General features: G+C 34.4%; 1 protein-coding gene across 2 annotated transcripts; it reads left to right on the top strand.

Moving 5' to 3' along the window:
• Positions 1-1,190: 1,190 nt before the first annotated feature.
• On the top strand, positions 1,191-12,199 carry LOC110030665 (ABC transporter F family member 4). 2 transcript variants are annotated; one of them, XM_020733494.1, is made up of 2 exons: positions 1,191-3,435; positions 11,844-12,199. In XM_020733494.1, the coding sequence occupies exon 1, from the start codon at positions 1,305-1,307 to the stop codon at positions 3,417-3,419; it is 2,115 nt and encodes a 704-aa protein (XP_020589153.1). In that variant the 5' UTR covers positions 1,191-1,304; the 3' UTR covers positions 3,420-3,435; positions 11,844-12,199. The 2 variants fall into 2 exon arrangements, with proteins under 2 accessions (XP_020589153.1, XP_020589164.1); XM_020733505.1 differs by having other exon boundaries at positions 11,838-12,199.
• The last annotated feature ends 278 nt before the right edge of the window (positions 12,200-12,477 follow it).

The following is a 12,477-nucleotide window of genomic DNA, read 5'->3' as shown; positions in this document are numbered from 1 at the left end:
GTGTGATAAAAAAGTATTGCTTAGGCTGAGAGGAAAATTTTATAAGATGCTGGTGAGACCTGTAATGCTCTATGTCACAGAATGTTGACCTTTAAAAGAAAAGCATAAAATTAAGTTATATGTTGCCGAGATGAGAATGCCTAGGTGTATGAGTGGCTTTACACTTAGAGGCAAGATGCGAAATGAATATATCTGTGATAGGGTTAGTGTAGCTCTTGTGGCGGACTAAATTAGAGAGAGTAGTCTTGGATGGTTTGGTCACATTAAATGTTTTAGCTAAATGCTTTAGCTTCGATTTATGTTAAGAAAGACAAATGTAGACCTAGAAAGGTTTGGGCATATAGAACAAAAAAATGATCTTAATTTACTAAATTTAAATGAAAATATGACACTGAATAGGACACAATGGAGAAAAAGGATTATTGCAGCTGGCCTCGCTTAGTGGGATAAAGGCTTATTGTTCTTGTCGTCGTGGTTGTCATTGTTATTGTTGGACAATATGTGTATGAGGTTTTTATGAGATTAGTTTGCAAGAATAATGCTATTATATAATAAATGTTTTTTTTTTTTTTTGCCCAGGTATACCCCATAATTAGTTATTATTATTTAAGAGAAGTGTTATCATTTTATGAAAATGACAAAGACGATTTAAGAGCTTCGCTAAATTAATGTATCAAAGCCTTTAATCATACTTTAAGCATTTGATCCGATTTTTATTTAGGCTTGGATCAAATCGATTTTAGTATCGTTGGGTTCATATTGTCAGGATGTTTGGTTTAACTATAAAATTGTTAAAATTAGAGCTCAAATATATTGAACATAACTAAAATATTTTTTATACAATAGGTATTGATATATGTGTCTGATCAGGAGAATATTTCGATGACACATCAATTATCAAAATTTTAAATATAATATATAAATAAATAATTTAATTTTGTCAATTAAATGAATTTAATTACAAACATACTCACATTACATATATAAGGGCCTCTTAGTTTAAAGACTCACTCTCAACAATAGGTTGGACAATAACATAAATACTTATAAAATCATCTTAAAATAAAATTTTTAATAAATATTATTATGACAAAAATTATATTTTGAGTGACTAAAATTTCCCAACCGTTGGATTAATTCGAGTCTAATCCTGCAGCTCAAAATAACAGCAGACCATTATATTCACGGCAATGGCAGCAACTTAGAATTGGTTTCTTCGTTCCTCTTCCCAAATCTCCTGTCTTTTCAATCTTCCATCAATTCTCTGCTCTCCGCCGCGGCGCTAGGTTTACGATCTGATCGCTATGGGGAGAAAATCAACAACGGAACTCTCTTCCGCTCCTTCCAAACCTTCTAAGACAAAGGAAAAGCTCTCTGTTTCCGCTTTACTCGCAAGCATGGACAAGCCCAAATCTTCCACGTTATCGAAGCCAAAACCTAAATCCAAGTCTTCATCTTACATTGACGGAATCGATCTTCCCCCATCAGACGATGAAGATGAGATCATTCATGAGGCGGGTCCGAAATCTAGGGCTGCAGTCACCGAGCTCTCCGTCGCCACGCTTTCCGATAAGGAAATCAAGAAGCGGGAGAAGAAGGATATGATGGCTACGTACGCGGCCGAGGCAATGAAGAAGGAGGCGCTCAAAGACGACCGCGAGGCATTTACGGTGGTTATTGGTGCGCGGGCTTCGGCTCTCGATGATGATGAGGCTTCCGCTTCGGCTGATGCGAACGTACGCGACATCGCGATTGAGAACTTCTCGGTTTCAGCGAGGGGGAAGGAGCTGCTCAAGAACGCGTCGGTGAAGATCTCGCATGGAAAGAGGTACGGCCTTGTTGGCCCGAATGGGATGGGGAAGTCGACCTTGCTGAAACTTCTGGCATGGAGGAAGATTCCGGTGCCAAAGAATATTGATGTGCTGCTTGTGGAGCAGGAGGTAGTTGGTGATGACCGGACTGCCCTTGAAGCTGTTGTTTCTGCTAACGAGGAGCTTGTGAGGCTGAGGAAGGAGGTTGCCGCGCTGAGCGAGCAAGCCGAAGCTGAGGAGGATGGCGATGATTCTGATGACGACAAGGGGGAAAAGCTCGCAGCTCTTTATGAGAAATTGCAGTTGATGGGTTCCGATGCTGCTGAGGCTCAGGCGTCTAAGATTCTTGCCGGCTTAGGGTTTACCAAAGCGATGCAGGCTAGGGCAACACGCTCTTTCAGTGGTGGATGGAGGATGAGGATTTCTCTTGCAAGGGCGCTTTTTGTTCAGCCTACGCTTCTGCTACTCGATGAGCCTACCAACCATCTTGATCTCAGGGCGGTTCTATGGCTTGAGGAGTATCTGTGCCGGTGGAAGAAAACCCTTGTTGTTGTCTCCCATGATCGTGACTTCCTCAACACAGTCTGCAATGAGATCATACATCTACATGACATGAAGCTTCATTTCTACAGGGGGAATTTTGATGATTTTGAGAGCGGGTATGAACAGAAGCGAAAGGAGATGAACAAGAAGTTTGAGGTCTATGATAAGCAGCTGAAGGCAGCTAGGAGAACAGGAAGCAAGGCTCAGCAAGATAAAGTCAAGGACAGGGCCAAATTTCAGGCAGCGAAAGAAGCCAAACATAGGGGAAAAGGTAAGGCAGATGATGAAGATGCTGCACCACCTGAAGTTCCAAAGAAATGGAGAGATTACAGTGTTGAATTCCACTTCCCTGAGCCAACTGAGCTAACTCCGCCACTCCTGCAGCTCATTGAGGTCACTTTTAGCTATCCAAACAGGGATGATTTCAAGCTTTCTGATGTTGATGTTGGCATTGATATGGGAACAAGAGTAGCCATTGTTGGGCCAAATGGAGCAGGCAAATCAACTCTTCTCAATTTACTTGCTGGTGACTTAATTCCAACTCAGGGAGAGGTGAGGAGGAGCCAGAAACTTAGGATTGGAAGATACTCTCAGCATTTTGTTGACCTGTTAACAATGGAGGAAAATCCAGTTCAGTATCTTCTACGCTTACACCCTGATCAAGAAGGTTTTAGTAAGCAGGAGGCGGTGAGAGCTAAGCTTGGAAAGTTTGGGCTCCCAAGCCACAACCACCTTACTCCTATTGCAAAACTCTCTGGTGGACAGAAGGCTCGTGTTGTTTTCACTTCCATTTCAATGTCAAAACCTCATATTCTTCTGTTGGATGAGCCCACAAATCACTTGGATATGCAAAGCATTGATGCATTGGCAGAAGCTTTGGAAGAGTTTTCAGGTGGTGTTGTTTTGGTCAGTCATGATTCTCGATTGATATCTCGTGTTTGTGAAGATGAGGAGAGGAGTGAAATATGGGTGGTTGAAGAGGGAACAGTTAGAAAGTTCCCTGGTTCATTTGAAGAATACAAGGATGATTTAGTGAGAGAAATTAAGGCGGAGGTTGATGATTGATCTGTCTCTTAGATAGGTATTGATTATAATTATTTCCAATATTATTCTTTTGAGTTTTTAGAATTTTCTATTTTTCTAAATGATTAGCCTTTTCTGGTTCTGTTCAGGAAACCATTGAAACTCTAATGTCATATGTTAGTTAATAATCTCCTGAGTTCCTTAAACAGAGTTTTCATATTGTAATTTGTTAGTTTACTTTGGCTCCTCATCATGTATGATTGAATTTGGTGGCAGTAATGATCTGACTTTGTTATTTACTCATGGATTAATGTATTACTGCTATTTCAGCTGTTACCTATCTCATCTTTCTTTACGTTTGCAAGTTATTTTGTTGTTTTATCAAGGATTCTTTCATGATTGATATTTCTTAAGTTAATTCATGCATTAGTTAGTTAAAATTTGATGCCTTGCATGAACAATGGCTCTGTATACTTAAATGTCCCTTAAGCTTTAGTTTTTGTTTTAATGGTGGTTTTTATTTTTTTTTTCTGCTTGTTTTCTAGTCAGAAATTACTGTCAACCGAGTCATTTCTGCAGATTGAGCTTACTGTTCTAAATGACTGTTGATTATTTCTTCCAAAAAGAGATTTCTGCCTTTATATTCAGGTGCAATTTTATTTGAAGCCATTCAAATAGAGTGACTTTCCAAATTAGTTTTATAAAAATGAAGGGACATTTACATACATAACACACAATTCTTATATATTTACCTATCTAAGACCTAAAATTTCATATTTACACACATAGCATTCAAATCTTTAATATCAAATAAAAACTAGCATTATTACTACTTTTTAAATGTGAAATACACCTTTCATGCATAAGGTTTAAAGCACCAACGTTCTATATATGTAAATATGAAAGGTTAGGTGTGAGATATTTAAATACATCAGAATTGTGTTCTACGCATGTAAATTTCCCAAAAATGAAAGCATTAAGAAAAGTGTAAGAGACGCAGTTTTTACCAGAGGACAACTGATAGTAAAGGCATAATTATGCACTATCTGCGGTATGATTATAGGTGCATTAATTTTACGGTGTTACATTAATACTTTATTTTGTGTTATTTATAATTGCATTTCTTATTATAACATAAATTACCTGTTCTGTACTAATAAAATCCATATTTTTGTCCTTAGTAGTTTGACGCAAATAATTTCTACCTACTGTTGAAGTGCGAGTTATGAGCATTTTTGGAATGATTTTGATCTGTGTGAAGTAATCATCTGTTTTGACTGATTATGTATGTATTGCATTTGCAATCAATGCATTATGGTGGTGAGCAATGAATTATTAAAAATAACTGGTTGGCAACGTATGATAAAACCCATTTTGGTCTATTTGGGACAACTGTAGTTTTTTAAAGAAACAACTGAGAAGCAATTGCCAGGAGAAGCAACTGCATTTTGTTTGGTAGTTCAACGGTGAAACTACTGTGCTTCAGTTGTTTCTGAAATAAAGACTATTTTGCCCTTGTAAAATGTAGTTTTTAGGGCACAATTTAAGAAACAGTTAGAATAAAACACTAGAAATAAGCATCAAAATATTACATTACAAGTCATACATCACATGCTATTAATGAATTCATGAAAAATTGTAATTTAAATAAGAACATATAAAATTATTATAATAATAGTCTTTATGTCCAAATTATTAAGCCTCTTGGAGATTTTTTTTTTTTCTCAAAGCTACTCCAAACATTGTCTCTGTCTGAAGTGGACTCATCACAATCCTCAACTCTTCTAACGTTACAGTAATCAAGCGTCTTTTTTATTAGACACTTATAATTTTTTTTCCCAAAGCGTCTTGTTTCTTAGACATTTATAAAATTTTCCCCCAAAATTGGTTTCTTGTTGTGACGTGTATACAAAGCATTGCAAACCTTAGTGGCAGTACACAATTCTCGAGCCAGTGGAGTCTCTTGAATTCATATTTTATAAGAAGTCATATTTTAAGCTTAGATTGATATTAAAATGATGAATTACAAGGAAAAAACAAACATAAAATGTAAAACTACCATAATGTTATTGTTATAATAACAAATTGGGCAGAGGCAGTGTAGAAAGAGTAAAATCTCACATCATAACAAGCTCCCATCTTGATATCCACTGCCTCTCTATCCCTAAACCCTAAGCCTTCTTAATATCCATTTTGCAAAATTTCATTACCTCCCCTGCCTTCTCTATCCAAATCTAGAACTAATTCTTGAGCAATCAAAGCACTATCACAAACCCGCCTTTAACAAAAGTAGATTGATGATTGCTAATAAGATTATGAAGATGAGGTTGAATTCTGGAGACAATGATTTTAGAAATAATCTTAGATATTACATTATTCAAACTAATAGGTCTCTAAGCATCCCAACTACTGTTATCTTTACTTTTAGGAATTAAAATCAGATGGGTAGATTTGAAATATTTAGGTAACTCATTTTATTTAAAGAAATCCTGAATCACAGTAATAACATCATCACTTACCATCTCCCAACTACTTTTATAAAAAAACAGTAGAAAATTGATCAGGCTCAGCAGTTTTACTATTATCCATAGAGTAAAGAGCATTTTTAATCTCCTTCCCCTCAGGAATCAAGGAAAGGTTAATAGTACCAGTATGACTATGATTGCCACTAAAGATATCACCATTAATCCTCTCCAAATCACTACCATCATTGTTAAGAAGTTTAGAGAGAAAGCTAATACCATCAACCTCAATTTGATTAGAAGTAAATAAGTGCATCCCTCTGTTTGATTCTATTGATCACACTGGACATTATTTTTTTTAATGAAAGCATGAAAATGAGAGGTATTTCTATCACCATCAACCATTTGATGACCTACAACATTCTGACTATAGAAGGATTCCTCCATAGCAATAGCTTTATTCAACTCATCTTGACCTGCTAATAAAGTGTTGAAATTAATCATATCACTGTTAAACTACTCCAAATTTTTAACTTTATTCTCAGCAATCTAAACAATATTGTGAAGGTTACCAAAAACCTCCCAATTCAAATTTTGCAAGCCAAATTCTTATGTAAACTCTATAATCTATGACCAGAATCACCAGTTTAATCAGAATTCTAATTATCTCTCACAAATTGACGAAAAGAAGCATGAAGAATCTACATATTATTGCTAACTTTCACAAACAACAAAGGAGCATGATTAGAACAAGTATTAGCTAGATGAGGAACACTAGTAATAGGGAAACAATCCACCCACTGAATATTAGAGACAAACCTATCCAGTCTTTCAAATACCTTCCCTCTAGACCAGGTGAAAGGATTGCCCATAAGAACCAAATCATAGAGACCAGCATTAGAAAGAGCATCAGAAAATTTAGCCATTAAATTTAGGTTAGGAAGCTGACCCCCTTTCTTCTCATCAGTAGACAAAATCATATTGAAATCACCTCCAACCAAACAAGGATCATTAATACCAGATTTCAGAGAAAGCAATTGATTCCATAACTCAATTCTAGCTGCTTTACAACAGCTAGTATACACAATAGTGACAAGAAAAACATAATTATCACATATAATCTTGATGTGAATAAATTGAGGATGATCCACAATCACAGTTATATCAATAGAGTTTCTCTAAAGAAACCAAATCTTGTTATTAAAATTATCAAATAACTTGAAATTGCCAATTCTTCTAACATACTTATCATTGTTCTGTCCATCCACAAGGGGTTCAAGAGTACCAAAAAATTTAATTTTATGAGTTCTTCTAATATTAATAACTATATTGGAGGCATTCACCTTAGCAATGCATCTAATATTCCAAATAAGAAGATTAAACATCAGCAACCGTTTTTGTTCCTCTAGTGCTCCTAGAGGACAAAGAAATTTGATTCTCAATTCCTTTCCATTCTCCACAAGTATGCATTTGAGCTTCTTCAAGATTCATGCAAGTAAGTTCTCTTATACCTTTAATTTTCTTTTTTCTCGATTTCTAAAATTAGCCATTCTTCCTCCAATTCAACTCTAGAAAGAGCAAAGTTATTAACCAAACAGTTTTTGACATCATCCCAATCTTATTAACAATATTGATATTGTCAACAAGAATGTGTTTGTCACCTATATCTTCACCAATTGAACCTTCCAAGCTCACATTTTCTTTACTAACATGAGGATTACCTTCATTATCTATATGATCATCTACCACCACACAAGAAGGACCAGCTAATATATCAAGATCGAGATTATTGTTTGGATGCAAACCATCTTGCTATTCAGTAACCTCACCAGTTTTATTATCCAACTAATCCTTCTCCATATGACCAACCTCATCTCCAATACAATCATCATTCAAGATTGTATTAATTTGATCATTCCGAATGAGATTAGAAACCTCTGTACCAATCTTCCTGCCTTCGTCTCTAAAAGCATTCTTTCCTTTAAGATTTCCTTATTCAGGATGAGTAACATAGCATTTAGCCTGAATAAGTCCAAACATTCTACATTTATTGCAGTAAGGAGGAACAAGCTCCATTTCAACGTCCTGCTAATAACCCGTTGACGAATTCCCCATTCATATCAATTCATTAAAATTTGAGGTTGCATCCGTTTTCACCATAACTCTATGGCTACAGCAGGCCTTGAACAATTAGAATTAGCAGGATCAACTTTAAAGGGAGTCGCATAAATGACACCTTAAGAATACAAAACCTTCAAATTTAACAATTGAAGTTTCAGACCAGGGAATCGAAACCACACATGAACAATTGGTGGTTCTTCTTTAGGATTGAAATCTGTTGCCCATTTCAAAATCCTTATATAAACCTTCTCAATTAATAGAACCTTCATAGAGAAAATAGCCACATAATCAATTTCTTTATCAAACATGATCATCAAGTGCCTTCCATCAATTAATCCAATGTTCCGTATACCCTGTAACTTCAAATCTGCAAAGAATCTTCGAATAATCTTCATTTTAGGATGAGTAAAAGAAAATTTCCCCCCTAAAGTAGTTTTCAAAGGTTCAACTAATACATTAGACGCCTCATCTTCAGAATAAAACTGGCTTATCATTTTTCCGAACAGCTTTCTTCAATAGACCAATAGATGATCAATCTACTATTTGCCCTTTAAAATGAGAAGGAAATAGATAGTATTAGTATCATCATTTACAGAGCTAGTATTTCCAGCAAGAATCTCTCGATTCGACATACAAAGGTCGCATCGGTGATGATGCCATCAACAAAATCCACCAACAAAAGTAAGAAGGATCACGCTGCCAGGAAATCTTGATTCTCAAGATTTGACAACTCCATCGCCAGAGCTATATTGTTCTAGTATTTCGTTATATCCTCGTATATATATATATATAGATATGTATAGTCGTTCGCGCTAGACTTTTACATTAGGTTTCATCATTTTTCTAACAGGTTCATTCATACTAGTTTAGAGTAAGAAGAATGGAAGTTTTACATGCATACCACTCAATTTATATTTATTTACTTTAGTTTTTACATACATGCCACCTTATGCATGAAAAGGTGTTTTTCTCTTTTTAGAAGTTAAAATGGTAGTATTTTTTATTTGATGTAAAAGATTTGGATGATATAAATATAAAGAATAAACTTTAGGTGTTAGATATGTATATAGATAGAATTTGGGTCCTAAAGAGGAAGCAATTTTGATGGACCAAAGGACAGTTATAATACTATAATCTTGAGCATTACTTATGTACTCCATGAAACTGCTATTTCTTGTTTTCCGCTTTGACTAATTACATCCATGGTTAATGTTTCATAACTATTTCATAGAAAGCCAATTTCATATAAATGAGGGCATGTATTACCTTCGGCAGCTGATGTATCTGATGCCCTAATCGAATTAAATAGACCAAGCCTTGAGACACTTTCTGAGTTCAGATCTGGACGTCTGAATGTTATTCTTGATTATCTTAGAGGCAAATTTTATATATATGTAAAGGCTTGATGAGTAGTTTTTTAACCTCCCTTGAAATATGTATGTGCAATTGTGTCTGTTGATCAGCGGCTCAACTAGGAGATTGCTCTTATGATCCCATCAAGCTAAGAGGTCAAAGTCTTACAAAACAGGAGAAAAAAATGAAGACCTGTATGAATACAGGCGTTAATTTGTCACTCGGAGGTAACATAGGGTAATTTAGTTGGTCATATATGTTGTGGTTGGTAGTTGTATCAGTTGGTCATAAAGGTCATTGTGGGAACTTGTAGTTGTAATTGGCCACATAAGCTGCAGTTGGTAGCTACAAGATCGGAAATTGAACATGCACATACAATCATTCATATATAAATTATTTTATTTTTCATAACGTACATTATTCTAAGATATCTTTATGCAACTACTAACATACATATTTACTTTGTTATGCAAATATTCATTATAATTATCTCTCGTATCATCCAAATCTCTTATTTCATGCATATCTCTTACTTATATCATACATTTTTTTTTCTATTATGCTTATCATTAGTATCTTTTCTATCATGTCTTTCATATATCATGCATGTCATACATATTTTTCATGCGTATATCTTGTGTATCTTTTTTGTCATGCATATCTTTTTCATATATTCAATATGAAGAATTTAATTGAGCCAGAGCATACATAGAGCCAAACATATACTTTGAAATAAAGGAGATTACTGAAATGTAGAAATATAATTACTCATATCGGTTACTACGTTAAATTTTTAATATGTGGTAACCAGTTGGATGTCGCGATAATTTTTATGTTAAGTTTAATAATTTATAAAACATAATATTAAAATTTAAGATTTAAATAATTTATGTTAATCAACTTATTCTTCTTATGTTAGGATTAATTTACTTGAATTTACAGAGCAATCCTACGAATAACTTTCACACATTTGCCTCAAACTCGTTGTCTCTGGCAAACAACCTGAAATCTTAAATGACTTCGAAATTTAGGATATTTTAGCTCATAAGATAATTTAACTCAAAAGTAACTTTCTTATCTTAAATAAACTTCTCGACACAAGTCTGCCTTTTCGAAGCTGTCAGATATTCTTCCCACTCTATCTTCTCAATCTTTCCTTCCCCTTTGCTAATTTCTTGTTAAAGCCTTTATAGAACTCGCAATCCACTTTCAAAACTTCCAACTGTAGCTCGGTGCCTCCGACTACTATCGAAAATGAACAATGCATGAAAAATAAGACAAATTTCAGAATGGAAGAGTGAGGAAGAAAATGAAGATCTCAAATAGGGCTAAAATCAATTTCGCACTCACCAATTTCTTCTCGAAATTTGAATTCGTGGCCTGCGGTTTTCGGCGGGTTGTTCATATACGACACTTATAACACACGAGTTAGGCGATTGGGAATAGGAACAACAGGGTTAGGGAAAGTAATTAAGGATTTAATTTAGTTTAATTAATGTAATTAAACTTATAACTTGTTCGAAATTTATTGACAAAATTTTTATTCAATTTCTCATAACTTGTTATTACTGTTTGATCTTGTATCTAAATGATGAACAAAAACACTAAACTGATATGATATCATTGAAGTTTAAAAAAAAATAAAAAAATTGTGAATTTTTATCCATTTATTCTAGCACATCAAGCCAGCCAAGTTCAATATTGTAGATACCTTGGTAGAGCAAAAGATAAAATTGATTAGTTCATGATTATAAAGAGTAAGCCAAGAAGAACTATTGTGTTACAAAGTATTATTGATCCAATTCATCAAGCATTAGTAATGTTAGTTTTTTGTATTTAGCTCAATTCTATTGAAGAAGGGAACATCACGGGTGCATTCTAAACGATTGATGAGTTTGATGATGACATGAATGAAGAAATTTTAAGTTCATCTATCGCACTATTCATAGTATTGACTTATTTGTGTGATAGTCTGTGTAAGAAATGTTGAGCTTGGTTGATCTCATAGCATAATTATGCACTTTGAAAAATTATGAAATACCATGGAAGCGAAAAAATACACAAGCGCATGAAAATTCTTTACAATATAAGTTATGAGAAGGGGGTTCATCTACAAAACTTTTCCTTGCATTATAGAAGTATTGTGAAACTCCAGTGCTGCAAAGAGACCTTGAAGAAGCTCATTTTGTTCTTGAAGATATACATAAAAAATGCCACCATCATTACCTTTTTTAAAGTGAGATGGCACATGTTCTTGCATAGATTTATAACATCAAGATGTTACAAGTATAAAAGGAAACTTTTGGTGCTGGATATGTAAATAGATGAGAATTGTGTGGTATAGATAAACTTTCCCATAAAAGTAAGAAAGCCATTTGAAAAACATGAAACATGTCAATATCTCACTGAATGGAATTAAGATAATTTTTTGTTATAAATTTCTACTACATTTGTCATTAGAACTTCTTCATAGAATACTTGTGACCATTTCATGATTCTTACTCCTTACAAATTTTTTGAACAATCACAGCTCCTTCGATCGGCTTTTGAGCGAAAGGGAAACTGATGAAGAGACGCTTACTCGAATTATCAGCGCTCGAGCGAAAAGGAATTCACAACAGTTCAAAGCTATATATGAAGAGAGAGTTAAAGTCTAGTAGATGCCATAGACAAGAAGACTTTAGGGCACTACAAAAGCTTCCTGATGGCATTGGTTGGAAATTGAAGTTGAAACACCATAGAAACTTTGAAAATCATTAATATATTTGTTATAATAAGGAAAAACTTATGGCTGTTTGATGCTTTTCTAATAGTGTTGATTTTAGCTTTGATTTCTGCTTGTCAAGTAGATTCAGTAGACTTGGTGAGGTCATAAATAATGTTGCATGGTTACTGAATTGGAGTTTATATATGTAGGCTTAATGCTTCTCAAATTGAGATAATTTTTTTATATTTGACATTATTATTTCATTGGTGATAGATCTTCACAATCATATAGCATGGTTTATGTTGGTATCAGCAATAGCCTGTGAAATGGTATAAAATTTTTCATGTTAGGAGTTATAAATAAAAACATGTTTGAGTCTTACAAATTTGCCCAAATTTGAGCTTAAATAAATACTCGAACTTAAGCTCGACTGTAGGCTTAATGCTTCTCAAATTGA

Source organism: Phalaenopsis equestris, unplaced genomic scaffold, assembly GCF_001263595.1.
Source record: "Phalaenopsis equestris unplaced genomic scaffold, ASM126359v1 Scaffold000002, whole genome shotgun sequence".
In the NCBI taxonomy this organism is placed as follows: Eukaryota; Viridiplantae; Streptophyta; class Magnoliopsida; order Asparagales; family Orchidaceae; genus Phalaenopsis; species Phalaenopsis equestris.
This window is presented reverse-complemented; position numbering and strand designations above follow the sequence as displayed.